General features: G+C 49.5%; 1 protein-coding gene across 9 annotated transcripts in view; it reads right to left on the bottom strand.

Annotated features, from left to right (window-relative positions):
* The window catches only part of PPFIBP2 (PPFIA binding protein 2), a 155592-nt gene that overhangs the window by 21474 nt on the left and 117290 nt on the right, over positions 1 to 16828 (bottom strand). For all 9 annotated transcript variants that reach the window (XM_025266582.3, XM_025266580.3, XM_025266581.3 and 6 more), the window contains 8 exons: positions 15307 to 15418; positions 11419 to 11480; positions 9998 to 10073; positions 8506 to 8609; positions 6433 to 6500; positions 4803 to 4860; positions 3843 to 3884; positions 808 to 946 (listed from right to left, as the gene is read on the bottom strand). In XM_025266582.3, coding sequence (XP_025122367.2) covers positions 808 to 946; positions 3843 to 3884; positions 4803 to 4860; positions 6433 to 6500; positions 8506 to 8609; positions 9998 to 10073; positions 11419 to 11480; positions 15307 to 15418 — 661 coding nt within the window. The remainder of the gene's footprint in view (positions 1 to 807; positions 947 to 3842; positions 3885 to 4802; positions 4861 to 6432; positions 6501 to 8505; positions 8610 to 9997; positions 10074 to 11418; positions 11481 to 15306; positions 15419 to 16828) is intronic.

Here is a 16828-nt window from a genome sequence, read left to right as displayed (position 1 = left end):
GAAGCTGCAGGAAAGTCCAGTCTGAGTGTCGCTAGGACACATTCATTCAAGGGCTTATCTGGAGTTTCTGCAGCCAAAGGCAGTACTGGCCAAGGGCAGAAGCCTGTACATTGGCTGGCTCAGAAACAGCCAGAGATGAGGAGTCAGGGGTGGGGAAAGCTCTGTCAGGACCAGAATGCTCTGGTCTTCTAGCACCCACCCACCCCGCCCCCTACCGATCTGCTGCTGCTATTGGAGAAATACAGCCTATTGTGCAAAGACCTCCATCAGATGCTAAGCACCAAAAGGCTACTGGTGGACTGACATCCTTGCCCACTGACTCCACTTCTCTAAGGAAATGCTCTTCCTTGGAAGAGCACATAATATCACCCTACTGGTAAGAGGGAGGCTGCAGAGAGGAAGGCAGAGACAGGAAAGAGACCAGGAGGCAGAGGAGGAATGGGGAGGGCCAGGGAGGGTGGAGTGTGGTGTCTAGCAGGGAGGGAAAGAGGAAAAATAGGAAGGTCAGGAAGGAGTTGAGAGAGAAGGAACAGAGGAGAAGAGAAAATGGGGGTAGAATAATCACAGGTGGAAAGAAGGTGGGCACACACCCTGATTCTCTGGGCTCTGGAAGGGAACAGTGAGCCCAGACAGACAGCCATAGTCTCTGGACATGGGACCACCCTGAGGTACGACTTGCCCCGTCCGCCCACCCCCACTGCTCTCCAGCTGTGGGCTGTGGTGGGGAGGGTGCAGGGGCCTCGTGCAACAATGGAAGCGCCAAGGCCGAGGCACCAGAAGCCACCAGCCTGGGGTGTGGACACTCACTCAGCCTCAGCGGGCTGCTCCCTGCGGGGTCCAGTGGGGAGGCGGTGGGTGGAGACTTGGCAGCCTCTCCGTTGGGCGTGGCTCCTGGAAGCTTCCCAGGTAATGTGGGGTACTTGTGCTCCACCAGGAAAGGGCCATCCTAAGGGAAGGAGAGGGAGGGAGATGTTGAATTAGCTGTCACTCTCCAGCTCAAACCCAGTTAGGAAATCTCAGGATGCAGGAACAACTCCCTGTTCTCCAAGAACCATCTGTAAACTGAGGCCAACTTGAAGACCCCTCAAAGGTCATTTAGTCTAGGCCAGGCAATAGGACCAGAGCTCCGAGAAAGAAAGAAACTTGCCCAAAGCCGCATAGCGAGATGGGGACAGGGTCGAGCTCAAATCGAGGGCTGACAGAAGCCATGTCTGAACAGGAGGCGAAGCCTTTGCTGTCTGGCCTTGTGCTAGGAGGTTAAGGAATCAACAGACGAGAATTACCCTTCAAGCTCTCTGAGCATACAAACCAGAATTCCAATAAATGTTATACCTATTGCTTTACCCTATAGATAATATTATCTATTGATCGTATTTATATATTACAATAATAGTTATTTTGAAAGCAGCAGGTTAAGGTGAAGCGAGAAGGTAAGAACACAGTCAGGGGAGGTGTCAACAGAAAGCGGGTCAGAGGGCTGCCTGCCAGCGCAAAGTTCCCCGGAAACTTGGGATCACAGTCTGCATGAGGTTCAGTCCGGGGCAGTGGGCCCTGTGCTGACTCCGGCCTTGGAAAGGGTCCCAAAAAGAAAAAGTGATTCGAGATGAAGAAGAATTGCACTTAAAAAAAAAAAAAAAAAGAATTGCACTTATTTGGTCAAGAAGGATTTAATGGGCCCTAAACCCACAAACCCGAGTGAAACACAGTAGTAAATTCATTTGAGTGAAAAGAAAAGAGAAATTAAAGCAATGTTACCAAGGGAATCAACTGTGGATCACTTGATCAGACACAGAAGTAGAAAAGAAGAAAGATGAAACCGATTTCAAAACGAACAAGTCAGAAGAGTAGTGGGAGATGTCAGTGACTGCGATTCTTTCCTTTAGTTAAAAGCCAAGTGCCCAGTAAATTTCTGAATTCAGTTTCCTTATAAAGGCATGCCTTGGAAATTGTTTGAAATTCAATTTAGTCATTGAAAACTGAATACTAATCCTATATAAACCAGCTCAGAAAGGAGAGAGATGAGAATAGTGGGCTAAATTTTCAAGGGGTTCTGAAGGAACTGGCTGGTAAAGGAGAAATAACTGGAACTTGAAGAGATGGACACCACAGTTTTTAAGTTCATGATGACCCGTGAGGGACAGATGGGACCTGTTAAGACTTATGATCAACAGCAACAGTTTCCAAACACCAGCCCCGACACGGGCTGGTTTATAATCACCTGGGACACTTGTAAATAGAAAAACCCAGGTCCCGCCACACCCATGAATCAGCCCCTGTGGGAGTGCACGCTGGGAGTCTGTGTTTTTAACACACATCTCAGATTGCTCTGACGCACAGTCAGACCCGGGAACCACTGACTGTGGGGAAGGCGGCATTCACCAATTTTCGAGAGCTGAAGGGCATGGCTCCAAGTTCCATTTTATACAGGAAATATGGGAGTGGGGAAGGGTTCAGAAACACATCCTGCCGGATCATCATACACACTCCTCTAGGACAGGGCAGAGACAGCCTAGGCTACCCCCGAGGGCTGCCCTAGGAGCTCGCTGGAGAGCTGAGACTTACAGAGGGCAGAGCCTTGTGGAAGAGGGCTTCAGAGGCAGCTCAGGCACATGAAAAAGACAGTGAAAGAGCCAAGGGCATTGGAAAGGGCTCTCAGCTCTGCTCAGCCAAGAAGAGACGCTGGGAAGGAAGCACTCATTGCTGGAGAAGCCGATGCAACATCAGGACACAGCACAGGGGAAACAGAAATGCCTGAAGCCAGTCCTGCATTGCAGTCTCTGAGAAGAACAACCCTGGTTAGGGGATGGAAATCCCAGGCAAGGAGCAGCAGACGGCTGAAGACGGCGCTGCCCTGAAAGGGCACAGAGGCAGCGCCCCTGAGCAGGAGACCCTAGGCTGGGAGTCAGACCAACTGGGGCCAAGTTCTTTCTCTTTAGCCCCTCAGAACCTCCATTTTATTGTTTCTAAACAGAGAATAACAATTTCTGCCCCTGGCCTAGCACACGAGGACACAGAGGCACAGAGAATATCACACACCCGAGGCCTACCGTGACAGCAGTTAACAACAAGATCAGTCCCTGGAGCGAGCAAGGCAGGGGGCAGACCCCACCTACATCAGGCCCAAGTGTGGTCCTGGCACAACAGAGAGGACGCGCTGCTCGCTCCAAGGATATGGACTAGGACCTTTAAGGGTCTGTGAATGTGCACAGGAGATGATAACTGAGAGAGGGCCTGAGGGACTCCACTTCCAGAGCTGTCAGGAGCAGGGGAGACTGACTCATTGCGTGGACTCCACAGGGAGAGCCCATCAGTGGAGGCACATTCTAGGGAAGTCCAGACGTGCATCTAACAGGGCTGGAGAAGAATACAGAGGGTGTCTTACAATGTCATGAGTTCTTAGTCCTGGAAAGCAAAGGCCAGACATCCACATGTGGGGACACTGCAGAAGGATCCGTGCGCCTGCGCTGAGTGTGCCCCCTGGGTGTTAACCATGACTTATCACTACAGAAAGGACGAGAGCGGTCTCACTCCTCTGCTTGTGTGCTGAGATCATAACATCTCCCTCCCCAGAGATCAGAACAACTCTGCCTTAAAAACAGATTTCTCAGAGCCTGTAAGATGGGGGAGATAAGAAGTCCTATTGCACAGATAAGGGAGATGAAAGCACAGGATCCAGCTGAGGGCACAGAAGAAGCAAGCAGGAGAGGAAGTTTCATCTTTCCTTTTACCCCTTACAGGTAACATATTTTAAGGTTACTAAAGCTATAACTTGCTAAATGAAAAGACCAGCAAACAGCTCAGCCTCATACAGACAACAGGGACATGCGATTAATGTATAATACCTTGGGTTCTACCACGGGGGAGGGCTGGTTCCCACCGACACACTAGGGGATGGCAAGGAGCATTTCAGTTATGTGGAGAGAAAGAGACCCGAGTTAGTCACGGCAGCAACTCAGAGCCACCCGCTGGCCTGGACCTGCAAGGTTCACCCCTCGCTCCCTCCCCATCTCTATGGCAGATCAACACAATCGGTGGAGGGAACACAGGTCACTGTGTAACGGCATGGACAGACTGCAGGGAGCCTGAGGCATGTGATGGAACAAAGCCACTGCAGGCTCCTGCCTTCCTGGTTTTCCACTGCGTCACCAGGGGGCCTGGCCCACTGCTGGACCCCAAGGGATCTACGCAGTAAGGTCACTGGAGTGCTCTACAGGGCAGCACCCCTGTGTATCCAATGACCTTGCTGCCCAAGAATCTGTGACCCTCCTCTCCAGCACAGGGGCACCCACGTGGTCAAGGGCTAGCCCCATATAAGGAACCACAAAGCCCTCCTCCTGTCTTTTTAGACTCTTTAAGAAGCTTCCTCTCCAATCTTCTACTTTATTCCATAACCCACTCCCAGGGGCATCTTTATCCACATTATATCCTCATTCAAAACCTCTGCAACATTCCAAGTGCCCTGGGGAAATAGGGCCAGGATTTAAGAACTCTGGCTCCATCTGACTCCCGCCTCTGACCTTACCGCCTCCTGCTCCCCAAGCCATTTCTCCAAACCTACCCATGCCCACCTCAACATCTTTTCTCATCAACTCCAGGCAGTGTGTTCTGACTCACCGTGCCTCTAGGATGCCTTGGGCCATAGCTGACCAGTTTTCTCAAAATGTTCATAAAATTCCTGCCTCCTCAACAACTTGATAAAAGCCTCCATGAGGTAGGGACAGCGCCTGGCCTGCATGTCCCGGCACTGTGCTGACCTCAAAGAAATAACTCAGTCATCTTTATGGACAGACTGATGGACTGACCTTGTCCACAGATTCACTTCTCAAGTCTTCGAGACTACAGGAGAGTTTTTTCTGAGCCCTGGAAAAACACAAAAGAAAATAAAAAAGGAAACAGTTACTGGAGAAGGAGGAACGTAGTATCATTCGTGCAGAGGATATTTCAACGTTTAACTGGTATTCTATCTTGGGCTCCGAGTCAAGGTCAGGAAAAAACTCAACACCCTCTCATCATAACTGTTACATGTAAATGAGTCTGGCCCACTCTGGGGATGGTGTGGTCTGACCATGTGTTGGTAATGCATGAGAACATCACTGAAATCCAATCAAAAGTCCTTGACAGTCCTCAAAAACCAAGAATACACAATTCAGTGGCATCAGTGGGCGCTGGCTGTTGTGTGGTCATAAGAGAAAGCCAATGTCTGTGGAGTCAAAAGAGAGGAAAAGGGGCCAATACTGCCTGGTCTGTGAGTGTGAGAGTAATCCAGGGAGGGAGGCCGTGCCACCTGCGAGTGGAGATGAGCACGTCGGCCACAGCTCAGAGCATCACCCGCTGGGATCCTCTGTCCCTCTGCTCCAATTCTGTGAGCCCTGAGCAGTCTGCTTAGAGGAATCAGCTTTCTCAGGCACTATTTTGCAGAGAAGGGAACCAATTGGATAGAGAAGCGGCACCACCACCCATGGTCACAAGGGTTACCTGTGACAAGTCTCCTTGGCAGTGATATTTCTCAGTTCCTATGAATAAATCAGCATCTGTTGCTACATTAGTCTCTTATGAGTCTAGTCAGTGTGAGTCACTCAATGTTGACTTCATTCTGAGTGAACTCATCAACCAAATTTCTTATTCTGCAAAACTAAAATTGGCCAGTCGCCATCCGTGGCATGACTGCTTTCCTCTGAGGCTAAAAGCTCAGTAACAGTGGCTTTATGGAAAATGGGGGGTTCTGAGTGCCTAGGCTCTGGAGACTCAGCGCCCTTCTGGGGAAACTCCTGTCACTTGGCTGAAAGACAGCCTGCCCTTGGCAGTGGAGGTCCAGATCCCAGTTCCTTGGAAACGTGTTCTAAAGAGCTGACATCGGTAACTAGAAGTAGGTTGATTTTCAAGGGTATCAGTCAGGGGGCAGTTGGTGACCACATAGGCCAGGCCACAATACGCTCATTGCTATCTGAAGCTTCCTCAAAGCAACTGGACCGACCTCCCTGGGAGGAGAAAAGGCCCTCCCTGGAGGGAGAGCGGGGTGTTGTCACAGGGCTGGCCTCCCTCTGAGAGCGGGAAGGCCATGCCAGAGCGGCTGGCGGCAATGGCAGGCTCATGGCGCGGGGCACTCTCTGCTCTGAGGAGCCCCTGGGGGCACAGAGAAGATGCAGCCCCCTCCCCGAGGCCCCAGGCCCTGGCCAGATCTCCTCTCAGTGACAAGAACCTGGCCCCTCGGCCTGTGGGGAGGGAAGGCCTTCTGCAGCAGGGGAGGTGGGCATGGTTCATGACTGCACCACCGTTTTGGCCCTGCTGTGGCCACTGCCTGGGCCTGGAGTGCTCCCCTGACTACAGGAGGGCAGGTGGGCCCAGGACAGGGTGGCTGTGATCACGCCTCGTCTGGAGCCCTGAGAGGGGCCTGAGAGCACAGCACTCCACGCAAACGCTTGGGCCTCCTACCTGGTTTCCGGTGATTTCTGCGGTAATGGGGGTGGCCCCGCTGTGGGAGGGCTGCCTCTTGGAGACACCTGCATGGGAACCAGAAGAGTCACTGGAAAGAACAGTTGCTGCCTGGCGCCCGGCCTCCATCCTTTCCCCTTGTTTGGACAGTTCCTCCTGGGGAGGCACATCTCCCGCCCTGGGTATAGCCACGGGGGCTACAGCAACACCGGTGCCTGCTGTTTCAAGACGCCAACAAGCAAGGTATACTGGGGCTTCTCCTTCCAGGGCCCAAGCTCACATCCTTGCAGTCGAGTCCTGACAAGTTAGTCCTGACACCCGAATCCCTGCGCCCTGCCCTCTCTGAGCTCGGTTCTGAGCTTTTCCTTTCATTCAGTGAGCCACTGTGCACCTTGTTGTAACTTAGCCAGAGTGGATTTCTGCTTGCAGTGAGCAACACTGTAATTCATACAGTCAATCAACAAACAGGAGCAGCATCTACTGCCTGACAGGCCATCAGAGAAGTGGGTAAGTTAATTAGGATGAAAGATCAATGCAACACGTCCTATAATATATTAATAGTATGGGAATGGAAGGGACCCTTCTCATTGGTGGGAAGGTCAGGGAGGCTTCAGAGGGGAGAAACTTAAGCTGAATCTTAAGGGCTTAGCAAGGTCAGAAAAGCAAGGGTCTCACAGGTGGAATGAACGCAAGCTAATGGTGGCAGAGAAGGACGCAATTTAATGTCTTCACTGACTTAAGGGCTGTCTTCTTTAGAGCCCGTTATCTTCCTGGTCTACTTAGAAAGAACCCTGGCATTATAGTACGTAGTGTTGTTAAAAGCCTGGGGTTCAAGTCCAAGTTCTGCTACCTACTTGCTGTGTGACCTGGAGCAGATTACTTACCCTCTCTGAGCCTCAGCTGCAGCACAATAAAAGGAGAATCCCCGGTGGGGTGTCATGAGGCATAAGTGGGGTGAGTCATGTGCAGTGCTAATCACACGGGTACTGGGGATCAGTTACTGCCACTATTGCCGGCAGTCTGGGCTGCTTGCTCTGACTACCTAACGAGCCACCAGGGGACACATCTGCCCCTCCCTTAACTAAAAGGGTTTAGCTGGACTAAGAGCCTCCTCGGTGTGACTGTTCTGGAGTTTTAAGAACCTTTTAAATTCTGGGCTGAAGTCCCGCCTCCACCTGAGATCTGTAACTACAAGTTTATTTGCCCAGTGTATCTAAACTAAGTCCAGAGGCAGCCATAGAACTGGACCAAATTTTAAACAAGAGAAAAGGAAATCTGCATGCTGGCTACAGGGAAGAGAGGTTGTCTATGAAATAGGAATGTATCACTTCAAAAGTTCATTATCCCTCCAAGTGTGCAAGATGCATTCATTCATTAAAGAAATATTTGTTGAATCCAACTGGGTATCAGGCATCACTGCAGATCCTGGAGAGGCAGTGGTAAATAAAAATACCCCTTTGGTCTAGGCTCAAATTCCAGAGAGTAAAGGCAAAAATAAACAAGGAAACCAATTGAAAAAGAAAAGTTGGGGCTTCCCTGGTGGCTCAGTGGTAAAGAATCTGCCTGCCAATGCAGGAGACACGGGTTCTATCCCTGGTCTGGGAAGGTTGCACATGCCACGGAGCAACAAAGCCTGTGGACCACAACTACTGAGCCTGTGCTCTAGAGCCCGGGAGCTGCAGCTACTGAAGCCCATGTGCTCTAGAGCCTGTGCCCCGCGACAAGAGAAGCCCGCCCACAGCTAGAGAGCAGCCCACGCTGGCTGCAACTAGAGAAACGCCCTCACAGCAACCAAGACCCAGCATGGCCAAAACAAAGCTTAGAAAAGAGAAAATTCCCATCCTCAGAAGTCTAGTATCCACTCTGCTGTTCTCCCCAACAGGAACACAGGCCTATGCCCTGGCTCCTTCCACCCTCAGTGTCTCCCCAAAGCCTCTGGGGTGACTCCACTGATTTAATTTTTTTACCTGTCAAGATTTATACCTGGCAGGTTCCTAATTAGATCCTCCCCCGGGTTCAGGGTAAGCTCCCAGGGCCTGCTGAAACCCCACATCGTTAATGGAAACACAGTACCTCTGATTTAAATAGGTCTTCGGGGCCTTTATTCGCAGTGTTCCAGTTCCTGAAACCTCCCTCCAGGTCTTCCTCATTGATGGAGAGCGTTCTTTCTGAAGGCCCTGGAAGCATTAATGCAGATCATTACCACCACATGGCTTGTTTAGAAACCTATAATTGTACCACAAAATTCTAACACCATCTCTCCTTCATTAAGAGGGTCAAAGAAAAACATTAAGGGACATTAAAAGTGTGATTCAGAATATTCATTGGAGCATCTAAGCAATGGCTTCCAGGAGGCCGTTTCAAGGTCAAAGCTCAAGCTGGAGGAACCAAGAGAAGTCCCCACCCCCCAATTATTCCTCTCCAATCTTCTCATTCCTTGGCCACAGGCATTCAGGCCCTCACCTAACCCAAGATCCAAAAGGATTAGAGGAAATTAGCCTGTGACATGCGTGCAGGGCTGGCAGTGGCCCTGGGTGACAACCGGCAGCCACAACCCAAACTAGGGGTTGGCTTTTCCCCAAGAGGCAGCAGCAACTCAGCCTGAATGAGAGGTTCCTGAGCACCCTCATAGCAGCCCTCTCCTGTGAAACAGCCGCTTTCTTGGTATCTGTAATGGGAGCCCGGGTCAACAGCGTGACCAACAAGGCAGGCCATCGGGCATCTGCCCCAGGGTGCCCACACAACACGGATGCTGCCTGAGTGTTGCATTCAGTCTGGGCAGCAAGTATGAAACACAAACAGCTCTCCCTGCCCTGTGACTTCCTATGGGAACCCAAGCACCTAGAAACTCAAAGAAGCTTCCCCGAGTGTCCAGGCAACGGCTAGGGATGCTTTTAGACTCTCCAGGAGGTGGGTAGGCTCTAAGTCCCAGCTGCTAAGCGCTTCAGTCGTGTCCAACTCTGTGCGACCCCATAGACGGCAGCCCACCAGGCTCCTCTGTCCCTGGGATTCTCCAGGCAAGAATACTGGAGTGGGTTGCCATTTCCTTCTCCAATGCATGAAAGTGAAAAGTGAAAGGGAAGTCGCTCAGTCGTGCCTGACTCCCAGCGACCCCATGGACTGCAGCCTACCAGGCTCCTCCTTCCATGGGATTTTCCAGGCAAGAGTACTGGAGTGGGGTGCCATTGCTAATTCCCAGTGAGGGTACTAAATTGCCTCGGATCCAGGTTTGGCTGCACTCACTGCCTCTAAGAAGTATGCCAGGGAGATGCACAGATCTCCTGAGGGTGGGGATTCCCAGTGGTTCAAGTTGAAGGCTTTTTTTTCTTGATGATCTGGAAAGTTTAGTCCCTGGAAGTACTGAACTGTCTGCCATTTGACAAAATTTCTGGAAATCAAGAGCTGCCCGTTTCCCACCATCCAGGGCAGTCTAACCAGCTCCATCTTCCCGCAGAGCATTTTTCCAAATGAAAATGAAGACTCTTCTGGCAGGACTGCCCGGCATTTAACACAGTAGAGATGGAATACCTTGGGGAGAAGATGGTAAGCTCCCCGCTGCTCTTACCTTGGGTTGCCATCACGATCTCATTCACCCTTCGGTACTGGTTTAACAGCCCTGTAAGCTCCTCTATCCGACGGTCCTGTCACAGGGCAAGACAGATTTCCACGTAAACAACAACACTGGCACCTGAGGAGATTTCATGTGGGGCCCAGGCTACATTCTGGACACACAGGAAGGAAAAGCTGTGTGGAACCTCTAGAACACTTCAAAGGGATACAGAGTGCCCAGGCCCTGGGTTCTCAGTGGTCTGCCTCCTTGGCCATCGTAAACACTCCTGCTCTCCCCGAAGGCTATGAGTCCAATCTCTACTTATAAAACAACCCCCGTTTGACACAGCCTTCAGACGGCTCAAACGTTTCCTGAAGCAGGAAACTGTCTCCCTACCCCACTGATGTAGCCACTGAAACCTGCCTCCTGGCCCAAGTACTGTCCTCTAGTCGTTGCTTAGTCGCTCGGTCATATCTGACTCTTTGCGACCCAACGGACTGAAGCCCTGCCAGGCTCCTTCTGTCCATGGTTTTTCCCAGGCAAGAATACTGGAGTTGGTTGCCATTTCCTTCTCCAGCGTATCTTTCCAACTCAGGGACTGAACCCGTGTCTCCTGCTTGGCAGGTAACATTCTTTACCACTGAGCCACATGGGAAGCCCACTGTCCTCTGAAGCTACATGCCAAAAAAAAAAGACTAAAATAAAGCTGTTGTATTTATCTCAATACCGAAGGAGTCTGAGATTCCTTACATAACAGAGGAAATTCCCAGAGGGGATCAATTCTTCCCCAGCAAAGGCTGGGGACTTGGACAACACACGAGTTTCAGAGTTAGATAAACGTGGGTATGACCTTGGCTCCGCTATCTGCTGTTACCTGACCTTGGGCAACACTACTCAAGCACTTTGAGTCTCGGTTTCCTGGTCTGTAAAATGCGGGGCTGTGAGCCTTAGAGCTGACCTTTGTGCCAGATAGGTGCTCTGTAGTATGGAGGTGGCTATGTTATGATTGTGCAGGGATTCAACGTGAAGAACAAAGAAGGCTGATGGGTCTGTCGCCAGTTTTATGAAGGGTCTATCACCAGATCATGAACATGGGGGATTGATTGGTGGATGGCTCTCAAGTTTTGTTAGGAGTCTGAGTAACAGCTATGTCATAGGCAGTAACCCCAGTGTATTTTTTCCCCCAAACCAGCCTGAACGGGCATGGCTGTATTCTGCCTTTGAGAGATTCCATTTAGGCAAAACTCCCAGGCATCAAAGTCAAAAGCAGGTAACTGAGCCGAGTCTCTAGGAAGCAGAGGTGGATCTCCTGACACTTCCCTGAGTCAGTGTCCTGATGGGCACAGCCCTGCCCAAAGTATCAGAGACCAGAAGGGAGCAAACAGAACCAGGAAGGTCTGCAGGAAAAAGACAGGGCAGCTCAATGGCCATCTTACCTTGTCTTCATTGGCAACAAGCAAAGTTTCCATCCCCATTTTCAGACGTTGAATTTCTTGGTCTAAAAGAATTTAAGTGTAGGAAGAATTATTTACATAAAATGCAGACAACTAGTTCTACCTGCTAAGATGCTACAACTTTCTGTGTGATTAAATTATACATCACTCCTTACTTCTTCAAAGAGCCCAGGATGGTGTCTGGCACACAGTCAGTCTCATTAAATATTTATTGGATAATTCAACAAATTAACCTGGTATTTTGTCTTCTCTTTATAGACATTTTTTTGGGGGGAAACAAAATGTCATTTACTCAAGGGTGTCGTAGAAGAACCCCCAAACTTTCTACAATTGATATCCCAGAAGAAAATTGACATTTATTCTTTATAACTTGAGTAAGCAGGTACTTGGGCTGCTAACTAGTTTCAGAGAGAATCAAGAATCACACAGTCCCATGGATTATACCAGAGGAGAATTTAAAATGGGAAGAAAAGAGTCTCCAGCCAAAGAGAGACAGGGAAAGAATGATTATGTAAAAAGAGCCAGGTACTTGGCTCACTTAGGAAAGGCATAGTCAGAATTGACTAACAATGTTTAATGGGATCTATAAATATATTGAAACAAACTCTATAGTCAAGGAAAACAATCTTAGTTCATCATAAACCTACAGAATTTCCTTATGGGCCCAGGGGTCTTTGTCAGTCTGTGGTAGATGACAGTTGGCCTTCTCCCACTCTGGACCCAACAGAGACTCTTTGGAATTCTTCACAAACTAGTCTGGAGAGCCAGGTCAAAGGACAAAGCCTAAACGGGCTGGGAGTCATTCCGCCAAACAGGTGGAGGTCTAGGAATAAGCTATTTCAAATCCTGAAAGATGATGCTGTGAAAGTGCTGTACTCAATATGCCAGCAAATTTGGAAAACTCAGCAGTGGCCACAGGACTGGAAAAGGTCAGTTTTCATTCCAATCCCAAAGAAAGGCAATGCCAAAGAATGCTCAAACTACCACACAATTGCACTCATCTCACACACTAGTAAAGTAATACTCAAAATTCTCCAAGCCAGGCTTCAGCAATACGTGAACCGTGAACTTCCAGATATTCAAGCTGGATTTAGAACAGGCAGAGGAACCAGAGATCAAACTGCCAACATCCGCTGGATCATGGAAAAAGCAAGAGAGTTCCAGAAAAACATCTATTTTCTGCTTTATTGACTATGCCAAAGCCTTTGACTGTGTGGATCCCAATAAACTGTGGAAAATTCTGAAAGAGATGGGAATGCCAGACCACCTGACCTGCCTCTTGAGAAACCTATATGCAGGTCAGGAAGCAACAGTTAGAAATAGACATGGAACAACAGACTGGTTCCAAAGAGGAAAAGGAGTACGTCAAGGCTGTATATTGTTACCCTGCTTATTTAACTTCTATGCAGAGTACATCATGAGAAACGCTGGGCTGGAAGAAGCACAAGCTGGAATCAAGATTGCCAGGAGAAATATCAATAACCTCAGATATGCAGATGACACCACCCTTATGGCAGAAAGTGAAGAGGAACTCAAAAGCCTCTTGAGGAAAGTGAAAGAGGAGAGTGAAAAAGTTGGCTTAAACCTCAACATGCAGAAAACGAAGATCATGGCATCTGGTCCCATCACTTTATGGGAAATAAATGGGGAAACAGTGGCAGACTTTATTTTTTGGGTCTCCAAAATCACTGCAGATGGTGACTGCAGCCATGAAATTAAAAGACACTTATTCCTTGGAAGGAAAGTTATGACCAACCTAGAGAGCATATTAAAAAGCAGAGACATTACTTTGCCAACAAAGGTCCGTCTAGTCAAGGCTATGGTTTTTCCAGTGGTCATGTATGGATGCGAGAGTTGGACTGTAAAGAAAGCTGAGCGCTGAAGAATTGATGCTTTTGAACTGTGGTGTTGGAGAAGACTCTTAAGAGTCCCTTGGACTGCAAGGAGATCCAACCAGTCCATTCTAAAGATCAGTCCTGGGTGTTCATTGGAAGGACTGATGCTAAAGCTGAAACTCCAGTACTTTGGCCACCTCATGCGAAGAGTTGACTCATTGGAAAAGACTCTGATGCTGGGAAGGATTAGGGGCAGGAGGAGAAGGGGAGACAACAGAGCATGAGATGGCTGGATGGCATCACCAACTCGATGGACATGAGTTTGAGTCAACTCCGGGAGTTGGTGATGGACAGGGAGGCCTGGCGTGCTGCGATTCATGGGGTTGCAAAGAGTGGGACATGACTGAGTGACTGAACCGAACTGAGGAATTAGCACATAGTTTTTCCAAAACAAAGCCCCATACCCATCCCAAACTGGATCCTACAGAGAATAAGTATGTCAACGTAAGTAAAGTTCAGGAGACAGGGGGACAAAAGCACGAATGGGCACCCCATCTCCTCTGGATGCCTGCTATAGCCAACAAGAGCAGGAAGAATGGATTGACAGACTTTGTGTAAATAGACGTAGGGATACATTTTTCGGAGGAAGGTATAGAGTGCTGCTTGGTGTCTTAGGCTCTTGGTGGTTTGTGGAGTGAAGGGTGGTAAGCTCCAGATGAAGACTGCAAATCTTGATGCTTTGGGCAGGGCCTAACTGGAACAAGGCTCTAAAGATCAGCTCCAAGAGGTACCCGAGGCAGGCCCTGGAAAGTGTGGTCTGTGGGGAGGCATAGGGTGCAGGGGGAAGCCTGCCTGACCTGAAATCATGGCCTGGGGAGTTCTCTATCCAAATTTAGCATCATAGACAGTCTAGAGTATCTTAGGGGTCTGCATCCTCCACATTAGACCATAGGAGATAGATGACACACTCAATGGCTGGTGAAGACACTGAGAAAGGCTGGTGGAGGGATGAGCATATGTATCACTATTTCCTTCTCCAGCCTAAGCCACTGTTTCAGGGCTGCATGGCTGCCCACCCCAGCCAGGGATCCAAGCTAAGTGGTGTTGAGGCCCGGAGGAGACTTAGTAGTGGAGCCAGTTCACAGGGCCACATGACCTTCTCCAGCAACACTCTGAAGCTTGAGGGTAAGAGGAGAAGCTGGAAGGTGTGTGATCATTTTGTATGCAAGGCAAACAACTGCAAATATTAAATACACATTAATAAGAATATTTGGGGATTTAGCCTCTATTTTTAATCAGCAAGACTTGAACTCCCTAGGGACCATTCACTATCCTTTCATTTATTCAAAAAATATTCCTTGGCAGTTATGGACTGAATGCTGTGTGAGGCTCTGTGGATATGCTCTCTGGTAAGACAGTCACAGTCTCTGCCACCAAGGAAGGATGACAGTCTATTCAAAGGGACTTTAAAAAACACAGCACTGGTTATAGTAAATGCTATGAGAGAAACAACAGGAATGATGATTCTGAGAAAAGTAGGGGCACCTAGTTGAGGTAGGATGGCCAGGTTAGGTCTTTCCGAGAGCTAACACTTAAGTTGAGATCCAAAGGACGAGAAATGACGGGTTTGTTTCGTCACTCTGGCCCTTGAGTGTGTATCAGGCGGGGAGCCATTCCATGACCAAATGAATTGCTAAAGCCTCTTCTGTGGCGATGACACAGAGGCAAGTCCTTGCACTGACGGGGAAGAGTAAACGCTCCAGAGGCAGAGGCCCAGAGAGCGCCAGTGGTGACGGCGCATCTGAGCAGAGCCTCCAGAGGTGAGGCCTCGAACAGGGAGAGTTCACGGCCACGGCTCAACAACAGAGCTGGGCTTTACAGACCCATGCGTGCACACACGAGCACACACACATGCACATGCACACCGCGTGCCTCCTCACACAGCTGTTCACATACCCAGAGACTCACAAGCCCACTTATAAGAGAGAACCCAGGCCGAGCGGCGACTGCACTCTGTCATGGCTGAGCCAGTTACCTTTTTCTGCGTGGTCACTGTGCAGAGCTGCTGACCTGGACAGCTGGCTGTGCAGACGCTCAATTTCTGCATCCTTCAGGGCCACCTGCTCTTGCAGCTGGGCTACCTCAGCCTGGAAGAGAAAAAGGCATCCGACCAGCTCAGAGGGACCACCAGACCATAAGAAAGCAATTCCAGTCAGAGTCCAGGGCCCACGGGTCCTAGGACCCGTTAGGAAGTTAACAGGTCAGAGCAAAGAAGAAAGAGCCTGAGCAGTGTTTACCGCCCTCCCCACAAGGTGGCGCTCTGGGGAATAAACGTGCTCTTCCTGGCCATTCTGGACACTGGCCCTCCCCTCACCTCTCCACCTCCCCATCCTGCTCTGACCATCCTAGCTGCTCTTTCTCCTGCTTCCTCCTCCCTGACTGGACTGAACTTTTTCCCTCCCTTGCCTTCTGTAGTCCACACACCACTAAAGCCTGAGGAGGTGCGAGTGTGTGTAATCAGAGGGCTGCCCTTGGTCCAAAGATGAATCCTCTTTCTGGACATGGTCTTCTTCCTCCCAAGATACTCCTGCGACAGCATGTATGTACACCACTGTAATAAGTACGTGCATCTTTCATTTTTCCACCCCATACAGGAAATACAGTGGAAAGCAAATCATCACGAGTAGATAATGAGTGAGCCGAGTTACCTCCCTCAAACTCTCCCACCCTGAATGCACAGCCACTGCCTCAGCCCAACCTCAGGCACCGATGCTCCTTTCCTCAAATGTAATTACATACAAGCACTCAGGTATGCTGAATGGACATACATGTGTAAATCAAGCATGTGAGTACAACACAGGTGTGCACACATTCACATAGGCAGCTGCACTGGGTAGTACCCAAATGTCTACCGAGTACAGCAGATTAAATTTCACACATAATAGGAGGTGAGGTTGTTCCTGGGGCTTCCCAAGTGGCTCAGTGGGTAAAGAATCTGCCTGCAATGCAGGAGACACAGGCAGACACGGGTTCAGTCCCCAGGTCAAGGAGATCCCCTGGAGGAGGACATGGCAACCCACTCCAATAATCTTGCCTGGAGGATTCCATGGACAGAGGAGCCTAGCAGTCTGCAGTCCATGGAGTCACAAAGAGTCGAATATGACCAAGCATGCAGGCACACAGGAGGTTGTCCCTGCCTTTCATACTCATGAGAAGATCAGAACTGGGTGGGTCCCATCCTAAGAGATACACTGGCTTTGGAATCAAACAAACTTGGATTCTCTCATTTCCTAGTTGGGTAAGTGGTTTAGCTTTTCTGAGTCTTGGTTCATCTACAAAGCCAGGAGCATAGCATTTAGCTCATGAGCTGTAGTGAGGAGTAAATATGATAGTGGTTACAAACAACTTAGCCTCATGCTCTGTAGGCAGTAAGTCCTCAATCAGTGCTCCTTCTATTGTTGTTCTCATCCTATTCCTTCCCTTATGGATAGCTAGTTAGTTCTCTGAGCATCAAGCCAGACTAAGAAAGGGGGTGAGAACTGACTCCCAGCCAGAAA

This window comes from Bubalus bubalis, chromosome 16 (genome assembly GCF_019923935.1).
Source record: "Bubalus bubalis isolate 160015118507 breed Murrah chromosome 16, NDDB_SH_1, whole genome shotgun sequence".
Taxonomy (NCBI): domain Eukaryota; kingdom Metazoa; phylum Chordata; class Mammalia; order Artiodactyla; family Bovidae; genus Bubalus; species Bubalus bubalis.
Note: the sequence above shows the minus strand (reverse complement) of the source record. Positions and strands in the feature narration are given on the sequence as shown.